The 21,190-nt window shown below is 37.8% G+C and overlaps 3 protein-coding genes across 6 annotated transcripts in view; 1 reads left to right on the top strand and 2 right to left on the bottom strand.

Moving 5' to 3' along the window:
* Positions 1 to 1,136: 1,136 nt before the first annotated feature.
* LOC135636310 (adenylate isopentenyltransferase-like) lies at positions 1,137 to 2,805 on the top strand. Its single transcript, XM_065147975.1, has one exon. The coding sequence runs from the start codon at positions 1,473 to 1,475 to the stop codon at positions 2,607 to 2,609; it is 1,137 nt and encodes a 378-aa protein (XP_065004047.1). The 5' UTR covers positions 1,137 to 1,472; the 3' UTR covers positions 2,610 to 2,805.
* Positions 2,806 to 7,320: 4,515 nt separating this feature from the next.
* Positions 7,321 to 13,502, bottom strand: LOC135635153 (universal stress protein A-like protein). Its single transcript, XM_065146033.1, has 4 exons — positions 13,251 to 13,502; positions 12,969 to 13,060; positions 10,088 to 10,206; positions 7,321 to 7,643 (listed from the first exon to the last, which is right to left on the bottom strand). The coding sequence occupies exons 1-4, from the start codon at positions 13,444 to 13,446 to the stop codon at positions 7,565 to 7,567; spliced, it is 486 nt and encodes a 161-aa protein (XP_065002105.1). The 5' UTR covers positions 13,447 to 13,502; the 3' UTR covers positions 7,321 to 7,564.
* A 1,280-nt stretch (positions 13,503 to 14,782) lies between these two features.
* Positions 14,783 to 21,190, bottom strand: part of LOC135634949 (uncharacterized) — a 12,340-nt gene continuing 5,932 nt past the window's right edge. Inside the window, exons 9-13 of one of the 4 annotated variants that reach the window (XR_010495509.1) lie at positions 19,433 to 19,563; positions 19,158 to 19,271; positions 16,925 to 17,565; positions 16,621 to 16,702; positions 14,783 to 15,021 (exon numbers count right to left, since the gene is read on the bottom strand). Coding sequence is in view for 1 of the 4 variants with exons in the window: in XM_065145712.1 (XP_065001784.1) it covers positions 19,159 to 19,271; positions 19,433 to 19,563 (244 nt within the window). In the remaining 3 variants the exon portion in view is untranslated. The remainder of the gene's footprint in view (positions 15,022 to 16,620; positions 16,703 to 16,924; positions 17,566 to 19,157; positions 19,272 to 19,432; positions 19,564 to 21,190) is intronic. The other 3 variants (XR_010495510.1, XR_010495508.1, XM_065145712.1) reach the window with 3 other exon arrangements.

Here is a 21,190-nt window from a genome sequence, read left to right as displayed (position 1 = left end):
GGGGTCATTCACGTATCATCAGCTCCTGAAAAGAAAGAAGGGACAATCCAATGCTCGGACTCAATGAAAAGATGCATGGAACCCATGTGATGCGAAGGCCACTACTGCATGCAACCCTCATGGATGCATCCACGGCCCGACTTAAGTCACCAACCTCGATAAATGCCACGAATCTAAACTACATTCTATCTCGAACACATACATAGTTTTGATCTTTTCAATACAATGATGATAACAATAAAAATTGATAATTCAAATCTTATTGAGGTCATTAACTTTTAGATATATGAGTTTTTTAAGATCGATATTTAAATATATTAAGTTTTTATAACAGCTAGTTTTCTTGGTATTTAAAAAGAGAAATTTTGATACTATAATACGATTTATTTATTTATAAATTGGATAATTATAGATAATCTCATTATTTGTATGCCTCGAGTCGTTTACATTGATCTTCTATGAATCCTATGCATTAAATTATCTTTTACTATCTAATTTAGTATCATATGAAAAGTCGAGAAAAGAATGAATTTAATATTATAAACTTAATAAATGGTATTGGATCATATCTCATGATAAAGAAAGAAAAAAAATATCTATGATTCAACATATTACGAGTTATAACAATTATAATGCTAAGTGACTGTAACTCTTTTCGTCATATATTTTAGGAAGATAATCTTTGTATATATTAGTCATTTAGATCTATTAAAAGTTTCTTTTCGTAGTATTTTTGGTTTGGCACCTTCTATTTATTAATACAATTATTATTATTTTTTTTCTGAAAGAAAAGAAAATAAGTATTTTTACGTAGCAGTATAAAATTGTAGGTAGCTAAAACAAAGCACAAACCATATTCATGATTTGTGCATGCTCAACTCAAAAAGCCTTTTTGCTGAAGTGCTCAACACCATGATGAGGAGCGTAAATTTAGGCCCTGCATTAGCATGTGTGTGCCCCAAACTGGGCATGGAGGTGTCTTCTCCCTCCCCACGTCATTAAACTATTCTTTGGGTATGTTCTTCCTAGTACCTGCACTGCTTGGGATTTTGAGTTTTATGGAATGGAATGGAATGAATGAATCCAAGTATGTTTATGGGGATACAGAACACAAATATTTATCTTGGAGTGTCTGGCATGGTTAATGGCAATGATTAATTGGATTAAAATAACAAGGATGACTAATACCATGCCAAATAAAAAGGGCATCCCCTCCCACCCTGTGAGCCAAAACGGAGAGGATGAGAAGAGGGAGAGAGAGAAGCAGCAACAGCATGGATGATTTGAGAGGATACCCAACTCGGTTGCCATTTCTATTTCCCAGCCTTGCCTTTCCTTTTGTGTGTCAACCCTGAAGGCGAACAACGCACCTGAAACTGTGGCATGCCACTCTTCTCCCCCTCCACCCATTTCTTGAGCTCGATCGACACACAAATAGGTGGCCTTCGCCAAGTGCTTGCTTGCTGGGCTTTATGAGAATTCTAGTCCACAGCGGGGCCAGCGCAGCTCTTCTTCCTTGCCTTCTTCGGCCGGCGTCTGCGCCTTGCGGTCTCACGTCGGCCACTGTCGCAGCGGTGCCGCAGCAGAGCCGCCAGCACCATCTGAACATGTGTCGCAGGGGAGTGCTTCCTGAGCATTATTGCGTCGAGGGCAATGGTGATGCGTGGAAGGAGAGCGTGGTGGTCGTCATGGGCGCCACCGGAACGGGGAAGTCGAAGCTGTCCGTCGAGCTGGCCACGGTGTTCGACGGCGAGGTGGTGAACTCCGATAAGATTCAGGTGTATCGGGGCCTCGACATCACCACCAACAAGATGCCGCTCGGGGAGCGCTGCGGCGTGCCGCACCATTTGCTGGGGGAGCTAGACCCGGCGGCGGGCGAGCTCGACCCGGCTGGGTTCCGGGATATGGCGGCGCGCGCCATTGCTGGGATCGCTGGCCGAGGACGGATTCCGGTGGTGGCTGGCGGGTCCAACTCCTTCATACACGCCGCCATGGCGGGCAGGTACGACCCGCGGCAGAGCCCGTTCACGGCGGGGTGGCCGCGACGGACGACGAGGAAGGAGGCGGGGGCGCTGCGGTACCGGTGCTGCTTCCTGTGGGTGGACGTGGACGCGGCGGCGCTGGCGGAGCAGCTCGACCGGCGGGTGGAGGAGATGGTTGCGGCGGGGATGGTGGAGGAGCTGGGGCGGTACTTCGCGGAGGAGGCAGAGGCGGAGGCGGGTAAGTCGAGGCACCCAGGGCTGGACAAGGCGATCGGGGTGTCCGAATTCCGGGAATACTTCCTGGGCGAGGGGCGGGGGACGGAGGCGGCATACGAGGCAGCGGTGGTGGCCATCAAGGCCGACACGAGGCGACTGGCGGAGCAACAGGCTCGGAAGATCGAGCAGCTGGTGGAGTTGGGGTGGCCGCTGCTGAGGCTGGACGCCACCCCGACCGTGATGGCGAGGCTATCAGGGACAGCGGCGGCGGCGGCGGAGGCAGAGGCCGCGTGGGAGAAGCACGTGGCGGGCCCCAGCGCCGTCGCGGTGGAGCAGTTCCTGAATGGAGACGTCGAGGCGCATCACCACCACCATCACCACATCATACCTTCTCCTCTGCTTTATATTTGAGAGCTTCTGGTCACCCGGTCCCGGTGCTTCTTTTTACACGTTCACCTCCCTCGCTCGCTCCCTCCCTCCCTCCTGTCTGTGCTTTATTTTCTTTTTCCCTTTTTATTTGTAATAGGTAAAAAGAACAAAATGAAAGTAAAGAACAATAGAATAGAAATAGAAGCTGTGATTTTTATTTGCATTTATATTTTCTGTACTTTTTCTTTTTCATTATTTTTTTTTGTGACTCATGAGAGAGAGCGAGAGAGAGAGAGAGATACCATTGAGGAGGGGGTTGAGGGTTCAGAGCAGAGCAGAGAAGAGCAGTGGGGTGAAGAGCAACCCAAACCCCACCCTGCTCAAGGACGTGTGGGCATTGGGGAATACTCCACATTCTTGATTTCTGCCTAATTCACAACTCACTCCTCTGCTTCTGAGTGCCAGGATCATCCAAACTCCACATCGAAAGCCAATCAGAAATGCTTCGAAGCTTTCATCCTCTGTTTCTTTGCATGCAATGCTCAATCTCCATATAGCTGACACTGGGAAGCTGCGAGCCAACGTCTCATTCCTACAGAACATCCACAACTGATCGACAAAGCTGTTAGAGAGAGAGAGAGACGGATGCGTGGCTTGTAGCTGATCTCCAGAGCTGGAATGGCAGCGGCAGAAGCATCATCATCGACAGTCCCATGCAACCAAGGACAGATTGGAATAACAGATCCTTTAGCTGCGTCCTCCATAGGATGATGCGAGAAGCTACAGAGAAGGGGCCGAAGGCGAGGTCTGGCGCTTGCGATTACGAGGAGGAGGAGGAGGAGAAGGCACGTGAATGATTGGGAGGTCTCGTCGTCGAGATGTTCGATGAAGTTCCCATCCATCGTTCTTCCTCCCTCGCCGATGGCTAGTGATGCGACGTGAATAGAGACGGCGACGTCGACGATGGACATGGACTCCTCCTGGGTACGTGGCAAAAGGACGTCCCTGTGATCGGCATCACAGCATTCCACCGCGCCATTGCGAGGGTGGAGATCCTTCTCTCCGTCATGGCATCACTCGAACCTGTTGGACTCAGTACAAGTCGTCGTCGTCTCCATCGATCGAATCAGACACGTATCAACAACTTTACACTATTCAGACATGATGATCGTTAGCATGCTATTTTGTATTGACAGATCGCATATTTGTATCCGTGCAAGAACGCCTTTTAATGTAGTCTAATAAGACGAAGAAAACTATTTATTGATAGAGGAAATGACACAGACATTTGGGCATCGACAAGTTGTGACACTAAATCAGATGCCCACTCAATCCTCGGTGTTGATATTATGTGAACCTCAAATGTCAGCCCATAACGTAGTTACGAATTTGGATAACTTTATGTAAATGATCTCATAAACGACTATCTACTTCATAATAGCTAAGCTTCTTTAAAAGGACAAACTATGTTCTTCACATGCTAATATAGTCAACTATTATTCATATTTGAGCGTTTATGATAGTTTTTGCATGTCGTACCATTACAACACCTACTTTACGACGAAAGTAGTGTCGAACTACGTTAGTTCCCTGACGTGTATTAATAGCTTATATGCATGCAACAACAAAAATGATGTTAATAATGTTTAAATAATAATAATAATAATAATAATAATAATAATAATAATAATAATAAATAATAAATAATAATAATAATAATAATAATAATAATAATAATAATATGCAATAATAGTAGAGCAAAGTCATGAGTAGAAGATTCTTTTTGTGTCCTTGTCAAGGGAAGTCTTATTCACTGGACCAGGGTTTTTATTGTATGATGAGATTCATCCATTCTGACAAGTGATTGGAATCCAAGTGGACTCGTTTGTGTCGGATTGATCCTTAAGATCGAGTTTAGATTATTTTAGATTAATCTTAGTTTCAAGGAAAATGAAATGAGCGTGAACCTTATGGATGGATCGCCATTGTCCTCGACCTCGCCATCACTATCATTCACAACTGTACATTAGATAGAGATGATACTTTTATTTGAAGTCGATGATTCAAATGTGTTTTTCGTTGGTGATTGACCAAGTCAGATGTGGGGGATCACAGCCAATTTGGTACCTTTCTTATCTATAGTAAATGCCACTCGATTGAGTTTGGGTGACACTGTTAAGCTGAGGTGGATCCTATCAAGTGAGATGCAATAGAGTCGAGCAAATCCAAAGCGATGCCCGAGACGAGCATCGAGAATCTCTATCGCTTGCGTGAGAGAGGAAGAGATCGTCCAGCCTTATCTATTTGTAAGATGAGGTTCTCGAAATCTTAGTCGTGGAATACATTATTGGTTGTCTAGTTTTAATGGTGTGGCAGCCAATCCAACTCAAGCTCGACTATGACGGCACCCATCAAGCTGACTCGGAGAAGGTTCAACCTAAGTTGATCCAACTTATAATGGTGTCCTCTGAGCTACGTATAGCTATGCATGGTATACGTCGAGCTTAGTAGAGTTATCGATGACAAGTTGGTGATGAGTCATGACGATATACATATCGCGTTGGATGATGATATAATGGTATTCGTCACATTGACCTCTATCATGACTCTTTATTCTTTTATTTTTCCTATATCAACAATATATGCATTTACAAATTACTTTAGATATATTTTGCTTTCACCACGTATTATTTATTTATTTATTTATTTGCTAAAGGAAATTAATATGTTGGTAGCATTCCATTTCTACGTACAAACGACTCTCCACCCAACCCATTCCTATCCTCACCTAACGCCAAATCACCATTATTTGTTGTTGGATGGCTCCACTAGAAAAATATTGGACATCGAAATGGGGATTTAGTCTTCGCTCCAACCCAACGTACATATCAAGTGGTTTTGGAAGCATATTTACATAATTAATGTCACCCTATTGCACTAGAAGATTCGTCTTTGTGTTCTTTCTAAAAGTCCAAATTGCGATTTCTTTTTCGTTCCAAAATCTTTAGTTTGGAATTCGCTTGTACCGATTTCATTAAATTTGAATCCAAAGACTCCGTCTTCGATCTCTATTGATCATGTTGTTCTTCATTTTTTAACACCACGTGGATGGTGAACATCATAGAAAATAAATCATGGTAGGTCAATTTTTATATCCAAGAATCCATGGCAAATCCCCTCTTGATCTTTATCGTTCTTAATATATCTCTCGGTGCTCCCTTTTCTTACCAATTATTAAAGGTCATGACTTACAAAGAATTTAGTAAATGTATAAATTGAAAAGCACATCGACTCGAGTTGTTCGGTTGGATTTGATTCGAGTTATTCAACCGGATTTTAATTTTAATGGATGCAAATATATATATATATATATATATATATATATATATATATATATATATATATATATATATATATATATATATATATATATATATGTGTGTGTGTGTGTGTGTTTCATGTTGATTTTTTTTGTTTCTAAGATGTGGAATGAGTTCCAATCGAAGATAGATTAATTACTTATTCATATCAAAATATAAATAGCATGAAAGCACCTATTCATATTTGATTGACAACGACGACACTAAAGCAATAAGTTGCCGACGGATCGAAAAAGAAACAATTAAATATATTTTTTTTTATTTTTCAACATAAATTTGAGAATCAAATTAAAGTCGAAAGTTCTTTTACTCAATTAATTTATTTTTTCTTTTCATATTTACTTTGATTTCAATTAAAAAAATAATAATATATTAAATTTAATAACTTAAAATATTAACTAAAAATAAAATATGTTCGGTTCAATACACGAGACTCCTATCAATAAGAAGAAGTCATCTCCAAGAAATATCAATGTAGATTGTTTCGATATCAAAGCCTCTACCAACCAAATTGTTATTATCGACTAAAATACTAACAAGTGGAAGAAATATATATCATCGAATGTCAAAGAGAGGAAAGAAAAAAAATAAAAAATATTAATCTCATTCAGAAGCAAAGATGAACTCGAACACAATCCAAGAGAGCCACTAAGAGCTGGCACCGATACGAAACAAGCAACCGCGACGAGAAACCAGGAACCCAACCTGGAAACCATGGACTTGGATTTGGACTGAGAGCTCTCTCTCTCTCTCTCTCGCTGTATCACTATCAATCCCTCCTTATCGATGCCGTCAATCTCACCACTGTTAAAGCACTGTCGACCCATATGCTATCAGTTCACACCATGCAATTGTGGGTTTGGAGTTTACACTCCACCACACTAAATGACGATCCAACAACAGGAAACACGACCGGGACGTACGAGGAAGCGACACACGGAGCTCGCCTCACTCCATGCAACGAGATGCCAACATCTTTAGACGTTTTGAGAACTCGTTGGGTCGACTCGAGACTTACCCGAGTTCGATCTGCTCTCTTCGTGATGCCGTGTCGGTCGACTCGTCCTCTTGCGCAATTCAATCACTATTTTAATGGGTTAATCAGATGGGTATTGTTACTGTTGCACATTAATTATCCCATTTGTTCTGATTGGAGGTACAGCCAATTTATCTACTCACTTCTTCCACTTGCAATCTCATCTCTATATAATTTTTACGACTCAAATTCTGATCAGCCAATTTAATAGTTGGATTCCAAAACAAAACAACATGAACAACTCATCAATCGACTTTAGAGCCCCCAAGTCGGATATATTTATTGGGCTTTAAAGCAGATTGAAAGTATTAACATAATAATAATTGCTTCAAGTGGCTGATCAAATATCATTGCCTCCATAAACAAAAGATTACATGCTTGCCCGATTTATTTTAATTACTTCTTCCCGGCTGTCCAATTTCCGCAGAGCATAAACATCAAACAAATCGTGTTCTGTCTTGATATGCATACAATCTTTACAAGGCTGGCTTAATTTACTATATTCCACTGCCTGATGAAATATCAGTGTAGTCTGTCACATAACACCATCAACATTTATTTCTGTTTCGATGAATCAATTTTCATACAGACTTCTTCACGACGAGGACAGGGCACTTGGCATTATGCACACAGTAATTGCTGACGCTCCCCAGGAAAACCCTGTTGGAATCAATAGACACAATTAGTCGATAAATGATGAAGACATCAAGATGATGATTTTATGCATAATCTACACCTGGAGATATACATGCAAGTGAAAAGCATATGCAACAGTCTCCATAACACTACTCCATAGTTCATATATAGGCTTGAATCTGAAAAGAATTCCTTTTAAGAAGCAGCAGCAAAATGATCAACTATTGATATGGCTCGTTACATGAACATAACTGTTTGGGATTATTTAGCCTTCGGTTTTGGATTTTGCATAGATAACAAGCATGTTCACTTAATGATCATATAGGAATATCACAAAGGGGCAACTTTCTAGAGTAGACGAGTCTCCACATGCTCTTGCAACCTGGTAATAACTGATCTCAAATAAGAAGTGAGACCGTGTCCAAGGACGGCAAAGGCAAGCTCTTTCCCTGTGATAGTAGAGATGGTATAATCTTGGATAATGCCTTCTTTGGTCATAGTTGCAGATTTTTTTTTGAGCTCACAACTCAGTACATATGCAAACTCCCGAGCACTAGCTATCCATGATTCATGTTATTCGCACTTCAGAGGTGGCATATCCTGCAAACAAGGCTTTACTTGTGATATCGATGAATGTGTCAATGCTGTCTTCCCTTACAAGGTGGTGCATTTGGTCCATTGAACAAGAAATCTCATGCAAACATCACAAGTAGCCTGCCACAAACAAGCAATTCTTGATGGACTACTGATTCAGTAATATGATTTAAAGATAATAGATCTTGTTTATACACCAAAGAATTTGTATTCCTCTTTTCTGGTGGTGGTCAACAATCACGTTGAACCAGTTCAAACCAATAAGACACATCATTTGGACCTTACTGGTCTTAAATATGAAGACAATGCTGAGACATGTATAGTCCCCATATTATTAGACTTACCTGTTCAGATCAACAAAGGGGTAGCACTGCTACGTTGGAATTATTAACAATGAGCTCTAAAGTAAAATTGGAGAAGAACTCCAATCTCAATCTCACTTAAATTGCCTTGCACTTATCAAGCCTAATCAGACCACATAGGGTATGGCCACTAACAATAGTATGATATATTATCATCCAGAGACAAAGGTTAGACTATAAGGGGTGACTTTAATCAAGGATAAAAAAAAATCATTTTGGTTTTGACATATAAAGAAGAGAACAACGAATGCACCGGATAGTAGACACATCAACTCAAATAAATGGTGAAAGGAGAGTCAATACAAGACCTAAAGTCGCCATCTGAAGATTTGTTGGCTCTCAGTTTGACCAATGATATTGCCTCAAAAGAGCACGACAGCAGGAAAAGAGCCAAATAACTGACCCCCAAATAGCTGGGATCTATGACTTTTGCTTCTTGTTGTTCCTAGATTAAAGTTGCACTATAAGGATTTGAATCACAAAAACAGTCTCTTTAAATATTTAAAGCTAAAAGCTTAACACTACGTACATTGACCCTCCCGAGATCTCATATTGGCGGGAGCCTCGTGCACTGTGTAAGCATTTATAAAGATGAAAATTCATGATGTGGACCCTGAAGCTCTTTGCAGAAAAAGAGCAACAAAACCGAACCCAAATAGCTAGGAAATATGGCCGTCTTTTTTCTTGCTCTTAGATGAAGCTCACACTACATAGACAAAAAATTCAAGATGTGCAACTGGAAGCCTGAGGGGAAGAAAAGAGCCATAAAACCAACCACAAATAGCTGGGATCTATGACCTTCTGCTCATATTGTTGTTAGATGAAGGTCTATACCACATAGATGAAAATTCAAAATGAGTATTTTGAAGCTTGTCACTGCTATCTTGATCTTGAATGTAAATAGTGACAGCTTTAAGAACTTTGACAATTAGGATCGTTATGCAAATTGATGAAGTATCTTAAATCTCAGTTGATAAAATACATTCTGGATTTTCAGATAATGTTGTTGATAGGCATTAGACAATTCGAAGGCTAGAAAATACAAAGACGAGCATAAAGGGAGAGTATAGGCATGCAGAAGAGAGAAATAGCAACTAACTTGTATCATTGCAGCCCGATCAACAAAAGCAAGCGCAAAGTAGCAGAGCATGATTCGGAATTCTATTAGTTCCACCTTATAATGAACACATGTAGTTGACAGTTATTCTAGACCAGCTTTCATTGAATCTAGGAACCAACGTTTCTTCTGTTTTACTCCTACATTTTTCTAGTTTCTAAGAATAGATTGGTTCTCATGTTCTAAATATATTTAGTACCTAAAGCACTTTGCACATGCATGCCCTAAGACCTTCTTGCTACTCCTTTAAATGAGAGAACATATACTGCAATGGACTTGTATAATTTGAAGAGGAGATACAAAAGTCCATAAATCCATATTGATTACAAAGTAAAGCATACTACAAATCTTAGACACCAAAAGAGAAGATATGCACATAGAAAAAAAATGCATACCTCTGTATGGCTCCTTTACCATGGCTTCCCACAATAAGAAAGTCAATTTTCAACTTTTCAACTGCTTCACATATGGCTTCTTTTGGATCTCCTACCTCAGAAATTGTTTCTGCAACTACCTAAGATGCAAAATGAAAATTATTAAAACATGCTCCAAGAATATATCAACAGTATTCAAGCATGACTGCATGCACACATAGGTGATAGGACAATCTTTTATAATTTGTGCGGTGAAAGATGTTGACAATTTAATAATATATCAGCATTAACAACAATCTTTATGGACTGCAAAATATAATTTGGTATTGGCCTAGAGGATGTGAGATAGTTAGTATAAACAATAAATGCAAATTTAGCTGATATGTGGTATATAGGACTTCAAATATAGCAAGCTAGAGAATATAAAATACTGATATGGCATGTATAAGCAACTGGACCTTTGTATCTGCTAATCACTGCATAGCCTATCATCTAACAGGAATGGATTACATCAAAGAGACCATCATTTAACCACAAAGAATTCTGAAAGCATGCTGTTGATACAACACAAAAAGATAATAATGCACCAAGATCACATCAACGATGATGATCATTTGATGAGATAACTATTAATGCCATCATACTAAGAAACTACTCCAGCAAACTCTTATAGCAAAGCATTTTATTGGTTGGTCCTCAATAGCTTTTTAGCAGTAAAGTAAATGATCAATTTATATATGTTTAACTTTTAAGGAACATTCCCTTATGATTGATCAATAGGGGACTTTACATCGAGAACAGTGACAAATTTCAACACTATGGATATTATGCAGATTGTAACTTTGTTCACATGATTTTTCAAACGACTCATGTTATTCTGCTGAAACAGAACGATAATTACTATCTTCCTTGATAATGCTCACACACAAGCAAGCACAGATTTTTACACAATCTCATTGGGCTCAAACTGCTTTGATGAACTCTTGATAGAGTTCCTCAACAAGGAATAAAGTAATACACCATCATTCGAGCAATTGTCCTAAGCATGCAGCCAAAGTTGTTAAAAGGTGCCCAGCCGCTTGCCTAGGCACTCAAGCGAGGCGAGACGAGGCCCCGAGTGCCTCGCACAGTGCTCGAGTGACACGTTTCAATGAAGTGTTGTCTGAGCGCTTGCCTCAGCCCAGGTGTTGGGCACCTCGGGCGAGTGCCCGATTGAATGTGAACCAGATTATCAACTGGTTCAACTGAACTAGGCGTTAGTTGGTTCGAACCAACTAAGCACAGTAAACAAACCCCTCTCCTTGTGCGACCCACACATGCACAGTAAAACCCATGCCACAGTAAGACTCTAACTACTATCGCCGCCCCTGACGCACCTCTACTCCGCCACCACTGCCTCCGTGTGCAGCTCTCTCCGCCGTCGACGAACAGGTCTGAAGCTCTCGCTGCTGCAGCTCTCGTGCGTAGTTCCCCTTGCTGCCATTACTTTCATGTGCAGCTCACTTTGTCGCTAAGGGATTGGTTTGCAGCTTTCTCCGCCACTGACTGACATATCTGAAGCTTCCTCTGCCCCCAATGTCACCATTCACAGCTTCCTTTTCCCCCGACATCGCCATCCATAGCTTTCTCTATCGCCACTATCGTTGACTAAAGGTTCCTCCCCTTCCCCACCTTCCACCGTCAATGACTCATCTTCTCACTACTATGCACTGTTAGAACTATTAACCCTAATAATCCTTTAAAACTGATATTAATCCTTAGAACTATTAACCTTATTTAGAACTACCAATCTCTATTTAGCACTATTAATCGTTATTTAGAAATATAATAAATCCCTATTTAGAACTATTATTAGGGTTTAGGAATAATGACAAGTGTACAAAATAATTTAGAAGAAAGGATCTTGGTTGGAAATACAATTATCTAAAGGACGATGATGATACTAACGATCGAATTTGATGTAAAACGTTATTGTTTTGAATCTTTTGACATTTTAATTATTAGAAGATTGACAAAGTGACTTGGTACTAAATTTTAATTTAATGTCATATTTTTATTTTTAGAATCATATTTATCAATCGTATTATATTTTTTATATTTTAATATTTTAGAGTGTCTCACTTCACTCGTGTGGGCGCTTAGGTAAATGCCTAGCACCTAGGGTGTTTTGGGACCTTGGTGTCTAAAGCTTTTAAAAACACTGTATGCAACATTCTTCTTTCTCATATCAAGCTAAAATAAATTTTGTTATATTTGACGTACCAGCTTGGTCAAACTGTGTCAAAACACTCTTGCATATGATACCTTCCATCTCTAGCCAGTAACTACAACTGGAAAATTCACAAGCTGCAAAATGGAAGTCGATGACATAAAATTAAAGCCAATGATTCATTAGTTTGTCAACTGACCAATTATATTTTGTTATTATGCCAATGAGTTAGTCAAGTCTCATGTTACTACAAGAATTGAGCCGTTGTGTCATTTGTGCCGGGGCTGGATTTTTTTTTGGGACAACAAACTATGTGCTTTATGCAAAGACATGCATCAAAGCCTTTAAAAAGCTAAGGCACCAAAAAATAGAAATATAAATCCCAATTTAAGATTTTTGAAACCTAAAAATGATTCACTTGTCAGTTACCAGATCTTTCATCGACATAATAATAAGTCTCCAATTCGCAAAATAACAACAGGCAACCAGTCACAATTGAAATTGTTTTATTTGTAACCATGATTAACAGACTAGAATTGGAAGAAAGCTCACAAGCATCAAAGATCAATTAAACGGCCATCAATTAGATAATCAACATATGTAAAGAGGAAGCACGCTTCATTCTAATGCAAACATACAGTCAAGTTAAAAAAGAGGGAAGAACAAAAATAGAGAAGAAAGTATGTGACTCACCCCATGCTGGATGCAGATCTCCTTCGCCTTCTCAAGCAGAGAAAGTGCAAGCTCTTTCTGGTGTTGTTGCACCGTCTGGATCAACTCCATAGCTGAGGGGAAAAGGAAATAAGAGAAAGAAAAATCACAACTAGAACACATCAGGATAGTTTCCTCGAACATGCAACGATCGAGAGACAGAACATTGTGACCGCTAGAGATCCAGTCCTCTCCCAAGATAAAATATTTTCGAAACTAATCAATTAGTTGAAGGGAGGACCCATCGAGCTTGGATGGACATACGAGGAGCGCCGAAGGAGGCGGCGTTCAAGTAGCTGATCTCGGGGTAGGGCTGAACCGTGAAGACGACGAGAGGTGATGAGGAAAGGGAGCTGCGGAGGTTGGAGAGGACCCATTCGAGGGCATAGTGGCTGGATTCGCTCTCGTCGATGGCCACCATTACCCTCTTCGCCTTGCCTTCTGCTCCGCCTTCAGCCATCGCTATGCTATTCCTTTCTTCCCAAGCAATGTCAGACTAGGAAGAATGATAGGTTGGATGACGGACTACGGCACGGAGTATATATATACACGGCTCGTGAAACAGAGGCGTTGGAAGTTTCCTGGCCACGTTTCTCAAGGCAAATTAGTGAGTTCGTACTTAATACTTTTCAAATCTGGTCTTATATATATATATATATATATATATATATATATTAGAAAAAATATATTTTAGATATTTCTCAAATCTATATTTTTAACCTAATATAGTATTTTGACCATCACAACAAAAACACTACAAAACCTACTTAAAAATATTATAAATGTTCTAAAAAGAGTCTTAACCTTAATCAAACTAATTATAAGCTTAAAATGTAATATTAAAATGACCTATAAGAATAATAATTAAAAAATGATATGATATCACCTATAGCATTTTTCAATAATGTTTACAATATTTTCAATACATCAATAAAAATACTGTAAACATTATTAAAAAATACTATAAACGAGATAAATAAAAATACTATAGTAGTTAAAAAATTAGTGATAAATAAATAAATAAATTTGACAAAAAAATTTAAGAGATATTTTGGATATTTTTTGAATTTGAGGCATTATTTAAAAAAACAAAAAAAATACTTTTGAGAAATAACTCAAAATATGAGTATTTTATAGGAAAATTGCCCTTTAAGACTTGTACGTTCAATCACTTGGTCAGCTGATTAACTTCTACCATTACAATGGCAAAGAATAAAAATATTTCATATTTTGTTAATTTAAATTTAGCTTCTTACCACCATGTTTAAAAATATTTAATTTGAGTACAAGTTGCCCGTGGACAGGAGGATCTTTTATAGCATTAATTTCAGTGGATAGATGTGATTAAAGATCTTATCCTCCTCTGCCCCGACAAGTGCTGCAAGAAAAACAAAAGAGTATGGAACACATGGGATATGGAAGCTACGTGACATTAAGATGTTGCAGAATCCTTTATCAGCAAACGCTATTCTAAGAAATTATAAGGAAAACCCAGCAAACTTATTTTAGTCTCAATTGACTTCAATATTAACGTCAAAGCAAACAGGGTTCCACTTCTCCAGCAAACTTTTTTTAGTCTTAATTGGCTTCAATTCCACTTCTCCCCCTTTGCATGCCTGGGCACTCCCTACGGGGCTATTAATAACTCCAGCAAGCATCCGTCTATTTGAAGGTAGAATTTATCTCAGCAATCCACAACTGTATTATTAAAAATGAGACAGATGCATAATTCCAAGAGTGAAACCAATTGGTTTATCTTCCAACACGCCACAACAATACAAGAAAGAAGCAAGACGTGAACATGCAAGTGCTCTTTTGCAGTATAAACCCCAAGATTTTTACAGGGCAGTTATTGTACATAAGAATAGGAACAATTGCTCTAATCAATATCCTAAAACTATGGTAATCATGAGTTCATTTCGCACAGATGAAAATTCAGTTTTGAGCAAAATCATATGCACTGCTCTGTACTTGACTATCTCAGTAACTGGTTGAGAAAATTTACGGTGAGGCGTAATGAATCTTCTGTATATTACTGCACGCCACGGTAATACCATATTAGTTCATAAATAAAGTAATAATAGGAAAATATCATGGTTACTCTAGAAACAATAAAGCAAAATGAACATTCAAGGATCCTGCAAGTAAAATGGGTACAGTGAAAGCAAAATAAAAGGGAAATGTGTATTACCAAATGAAGAAGACTAATTCAGAAAGAATAGTTTTGTTATGTCTAAAAGATGAAACAAAGCAGACTGGTAGGTAGCTTCCTCAAATTCTCTATGGAATACAGCATTAGAAAATATTGGGTAGGTTTATTTTCTGGTTCAATTGATGCATCTTTAGGTGGTTGACAATGTCAGTGGACAATATCCCATTAGCAGCAACAGCACACTTCATATAATGCATATCCATTATCCGCACAAGTTGCAATCATAAAACTTGTAACTACATACAGAACAATGCACCATCAAGTGTCGGATAAGAAAGACACACTCTGATTTGAGTAATAAATGGGTAAATAACTGTAGGTAAATCAAGAATTTCTTATGGGATGATGTTACAGTAATTTAATAATCTAATTAAGGATATCTAAGATGAAATGCAGATACATGAAAATTCAAGAGGTCCAGTTACTCCAATCATGACCCATGTGCTATAACAAAATGCAAAAAATAATAAAGGTGCAATGAGAAAGAAGTACAAGTGATTGCATATATGATAATATTACATCATCATGGTTAATGTATTATAACAATAATGACAATATAAGAAGCAATGACAATAAGGTAACTAAACAAAGAATCCTGCAGGAAGCAACTTTTAATGCTATATAATCACCACATATGGCTGCATCATTAGCAGAGAGATGATTGAATATTCAAACTATACTACATGTGCTGCTGCCTGGATATCATTCCACACCTAAGGTTCAGGACTTCTATGAAGCAGTCTGTATAGGCGGTCAAATGAATTTACAGTTGAACACCAATCAAAACAAAATATGTTTTCATCTCAGTACTCTGAATCCCAAAGCAGAAAACCAAGCTGCTAACAGAAACGTAGTATCAAACAAAACTGGCACAATAATTTTATGAATGATAAAGATTAAACAGAACCAATTTCTGCATCTTTCACTCCTAGAAGCTTCGACCATAGGTTTGGCAATTACTTTTTGGACTGTAGCTTGGTTCCATAAGTATGAATTAGATATACGTAAACAGACAGTAAAACAAAACCACAAAATGCTCATGCAGTTCCCAGGTACGCACGATACCCAATTATAGAATCAATGAGACCCTTACAAGTGAAATTTGCATAACATAGATGAAAAAAATATGAATTTCAATTCAAGGTACTGTGCTCAAATTGAAATTATATTATTAATAAATGTCTAATGGATATGGTTCATGTTCGATGCAATTAAATGGAAGTTGCTGTTGCGGCTATATTTCTTGTAATAAATATATGTATTCAGTCCCATCACTAGTTTCAAAAGGAAAATTAATAAAATTAACTGCTCAATCATCTCCAAAAATGGCACCAGCTAAAATGGAACAAAAAAGATTGCTTTCACATGCCCATTAATTATCATATACTGATGTAAACATATGCTATGTACTTCTGCTTGTACCTCAGGAAAGAAAATTATGCATCAACTTCGCCACCAAATTCAAATTGATATGATAATGACAGAACAGCTATGAAAATAAATCCTACAAGAAAAGGAAGTTATTGTTAATACAATGTAGTTTACTTAAAGAAGCTATTGAAATGAATTCATAGAATATTAGATGTCTTACATAATTTATTTAAAAAATACAAATGATCAATTAGTTCTACAAACCATTTGGGATAGTGTTTTCCCTAAATGGAAATGCCAGGATATCATAGACATTGCATAACCTACAAATTTGATATAATAGCTGAAGGATTACCAAATTTGGTGATGTCAGTGGAACTTGTTCCAGTCGACTAACTTCCCTAGCGAGACAATTAAGTGCATGCTGATACATAAATTTGCACCAGCTGGAAAAGGGATGAGTAATTCCCAGTGTGAATTTCCAGGTGCAAGATACAGCGACTTTGTAACGGAGTGGCATTGGACCAATCCCTGCCTTCTAGTGCATGTGGCATCAAGGATTACTGTGCTGTGATATCCATGGCAGATGAAACTTTTAGTTTGATCTATTTTTAAGAACAGAACAAGGATAAGGAAAACAATTCTCAGTACTCTTACAAGCATAGGAATGCTTTCAGGTATGCATCACTCACTGTTTGTCCATTTGTCCCAATCAGATTTTGTCTTATCATGATATATAGCTACTGTTATTAAACATGAGCGAATGATACCTGTTCACAAGGCTACCAAGTTGAATAATTGATGTTGATACAAGGAAGACGACACACATTGCTTATCCCCACCACCAATCACTCTTTGAGAGCATTTATTCACCTCCTCTATGGACTCCCTCCATGTCGATTGTACACTTGAAAATATTCATAGGCTTGCCCATTCTTCCAAAGCCTTTGCTCAAGCCAAGTTTGGCCCATGGACCAGCTCATCTAAAGGTTAGGTCTGAGCCAGAAACATGGGAGTCAAGACCTTGGATATGAAAATCCAAGCTAATTTGCTGGATGGCCTGAACATTTAGTCTTACTAAACTTGAGTGGGATCAAATGAAAAAGGCGAACCTAGTGCACAAGGCTCTGTCAACTTAAGGTCTAGGAAAAATCAATATATGCAGCATTAGTCCTGTAAATATAGATATTTCTGTATATCGGTAGATCAGTCTAAAGTTAATAATTCAAAATTTTCTCAAAAAGGGTAGATCTTGGTGTCGCAGCTTCTTTATGAATATGGTTGACCAAGGTTTAAGTCACAGAAATGGCCTCACTGCTAGTGGAGGTAAGGTTGCATAACATTAACCTTTTCTCAAATGCCATGTTGGTGGAAGCCTTATACACTGGGGTTCTCCCTTTTCAGTATTCTTTTGAAACTCAATAACTCATTCAAATTCCTTAGTTTTTGATTAAAAAATTGAGTTTGGAATATCATAGAGTCAATTGTGATTCATTTTGGTTGCTGGCTTTGTCTTGTACAAGTATAGGTCTCATGCTATAATTTGACAAAATGCATTAAGTACGTATATCTACTGCATCAATGCACCTTTACATTCAAGTAAATATAAATATAATAGATTTTAAATTTATGTACAAGAAAAACTGAATTTTAACATGTTGAAGGATGTTAACATACCAAGTAACGAGACATAAATTGAATTCAGCTATATCACTACTCTGTCCTTCTATATGCCTCATTACTATTTGTGTGATTTTTTGAGGATAAAAAAATATATGATACTCAAACAAATTGCAGTATATTCCACTATACCAAATCGATCAGCAACATGCTCAAACATGCGAAGCCAATAAGACTTTGCCAAATTACCAAACTAGTGCACTTTTTTGTCTCTTCAATAGAGCTGACATGTCTAGCTTTAGGACATCAAAAATTCTCTTAACAAATGTAAACCATTCCAGGCTAACTGTTGTGCAACTTATGCCAATTACCTATATGACAAAAAGAGATCAATATGATTTTGAGTGGCTTATAACTTTAGAAACAATTGAAATTCTAATTTTTCTGAATCTTATTTCCGGAAGCCATTCCAAGAATTTTAACAGATAACCATTTCTGAATATTGTGCTACCTACTCAACTCAATATGTCATCCTTATCACATACAATTTAGCTTATAATAGATCAATCTACTGGCTGAAATCAAAGAGTGCCATTAGAAGTCACAATATTTTATAAATATCATGGACATACTGAAGTAGAGTAGTACAGCATATGAGACTATCATGATATCAATATAAAACTGAAGAAACAAATAAAGAAAGGAAAATTCCAAAGTTACAAAGAATAGGAAGGTGGATAAGCATACATGTTCTCCAGAGCAAACTTTTCTTTAGACTATTCTCCAACAACTCTTCCAAATAACAATAAAATTTATATTCCATGATACAATTTTAGGTATGTCAAAGGATGACCATTTTCTTATAAGCAAAATAGATTTAGATGATGTAACATCATGAGGTAAGTATATAAATTGGTAAATCCTTTGTGGATTAACATTAATCATATAAAGCAGGTAGAAGTACATACATCAGCTAGGAAGTGAAGACATCTGCAGTTGGTTCTGAAAAGCCTCCTCTGAAGCATCTTGAGATTCTAAAGGACCTCTTCTTGATCTTCCCAAAGAGGTTGCTTCAAAAATACCTAGTGAGAATATAGTATGATCAAGATCAAAACCATAATATAGTATGATCAAGATCAAAACCATAATATAGTATGATCAAGATAAAAAAAATACTATCCATGATACTCCACAAACATTCTGGAAAATAGAACATGCAGCAAAATAGGAAACAGAAACATACCAAATCCCAATATTAAAGAGCAAGTCACGAAACCTATTAGGGAAAAATCCATTTGGTATAAGATCTCCATAAGGATGATAGACCCTCCTGAAATCATGAGATGCCGTGGAGAAGAGAAAACAAGATGCAATCTGCCAAAGATTAAACCTCAAGTAAATCCAACTAGACTTCAAAAGAACATAAGACAAGAAAAACATACCTAAACAAGATCAGGGAGAAAGGGTAACCGATAACAAAGTTTATATATAAATGGCAAGAAATACATTCTTTCTGATATTATTGGTCCACTATTAACCATTCAAATATATTCGACAGACATCATGTTAGATGTCAGGTGGTTAGGCCTCCGAAGAACATAAGACAAGAAAAACATACCTAAAAAAGATCAGTGAGAAAGGATAATCGATAATAAAGTTTATATATAAATGGCAAGAGATGCATCCTTTCTGATATTATTGCTCCACTATTAACCATTCAAATATATTCAACAGACATCATGTTAAATGTCAGGTGATATACATTTATATTGGGAACTGATCATGGCACCACAAATTTTTTTCTACAATGTCAAACTAGTTCAACTCAGTTCCAAGCATGTCATTCCCAGTTCTATTCTAATTCTTAGACATATACATGAGTAATCACCTTATGGTTATAAAGATGCATATAACATAGCAATGTAGTCACATTTAAAGAGATCTCATCGTTAAAGAAACTTGGCTTCAATGCTCAGAAAGTTCCTTGGAGGATTTCAGCAATATCTAGTGTAACAGCATCATGGTATCTTATGACAATCATTCAATGATTGTCATAAAAACCTAAGGATCACAAAGTTCCATAAAAAGACACAAAGCTGCATATGTAAGAGATAGCAACTTAAAATAACTAACAACCAATTAAAATGATAAAATTTGTTTGCTTAGTTAGCCAATTCTCTCAAAAGCTGTCTATGGCCAATATCACCATTTTTATCCATGCTTATGCGTTATAACCATGTTGCCTAACAAACTGTTCTATACTTCTAATTTCGGTTTTCAACAGTACACAAACATGTCTACTTAGTCAGATAAGGATGTATAGTTGAATAAGCCTAAAATATTAGCTGGTCTCACAACTTTCAACAATAAATATAACTGCTATACTTGATTTAATTTAAGAAATCAAACCAGGATTTATATTTTATACTTTCAGTTTTATATTGTTTATAGCTATGACAACCAGACTACACAAGCCAGTTCAACTGCAAGAAACAGAAGCTGGACCCCCTCCAGTCCAGTTCCAGTTAGAATAAGATGTGCTTCTTACCATGGAAGAACCATCAATTTTACATGAACCATGAGAACCACATGGTTTAAGAAGACATAGGCCAAAGACCAAAGAAACACAAAGATTTAAAAATTCAAATACCTAGAACCAAGGCAGTAGCATTAGTAAGTTACACACACCCACAAAACCCTACTGAATACTCATGCCCCAAACCTTTCCCATCTTCCTCAATCCCTTTTCACCAAGCCTCCGGCATCACTGCCACCACTCCGCTTGTATCTGCCAATGGCAGCAATGCCTTAGAGGCGAACCACCACACCTCTTTTCGGCGTGCAAATTTTACAACTGCCTCTCCACAGACAATGATAATGTCCCATACAACATATGTCTTATCTCTTTAAGAATATCACCTTTGTCAGCATGAGTCAATAAGTTGATATTGAGCTCAGCAGAGATGGAAAAGGCTCTCAACTATGGTTAGCCTCCATTAGG

The sequence above is a fragment of the Musa acuminata genome, chromosome BXJ3-4, assembly GCF_036884655.1.
Source record: "Musa acuminata AAA Group cultivar baxijiao chromosome BXJ3-4, Cavendish_Baxijiao_AAA, whole genome shotgun sequence".
Classification (NCBI taxonomy): Eukaryota; Viridiplantae; Streptophyta; class Magnoliopsida; order Zingiberales; family Musaceae; genus Musa; species Musa acuminata.
The sequence above is the reverse complement of the archived record's forward strand: the minus strand, read 5'-3'. Positions and strand labels throughout refer to the sequence as shown.

What these genes read in the sequence shown, in the direction of transcription:
- LOC135636310 (XM_065147975.1), top strand. Translation starts at nt 1,473, where the DNA reads ATGAGAATTCTAGTCCACAGCGGGGCCAGCGCAGCTCTTCTTCCTTGC.
- LOC135635153 (XM_065146033.1), bottom strand. Translation starts at nt 13,446, where the DNA reads ATGGCTGAAGGCGGAGCAGAAGGCAAGGCGAAGAGGGTAATGGTGGCC. An exon ending in CGCCTCCTTCGGCGCTCCTC is followed by an intron (nt 13,061 to 13,250) that starts GTATGTCCATCC and finishes TTTTCCCCTCAG; the next exon opens with CTATGGAGTTGATCCAGACG. An exon ending in GGTAAAGGAGCCATACAGAG is followed by an intron (nt 7,644 to 10,087) that starts GTATGCATTTTT and finishes TGATTCCAACAG; the next exon opens with GGTTTTCCTGGGGAGCGTCA.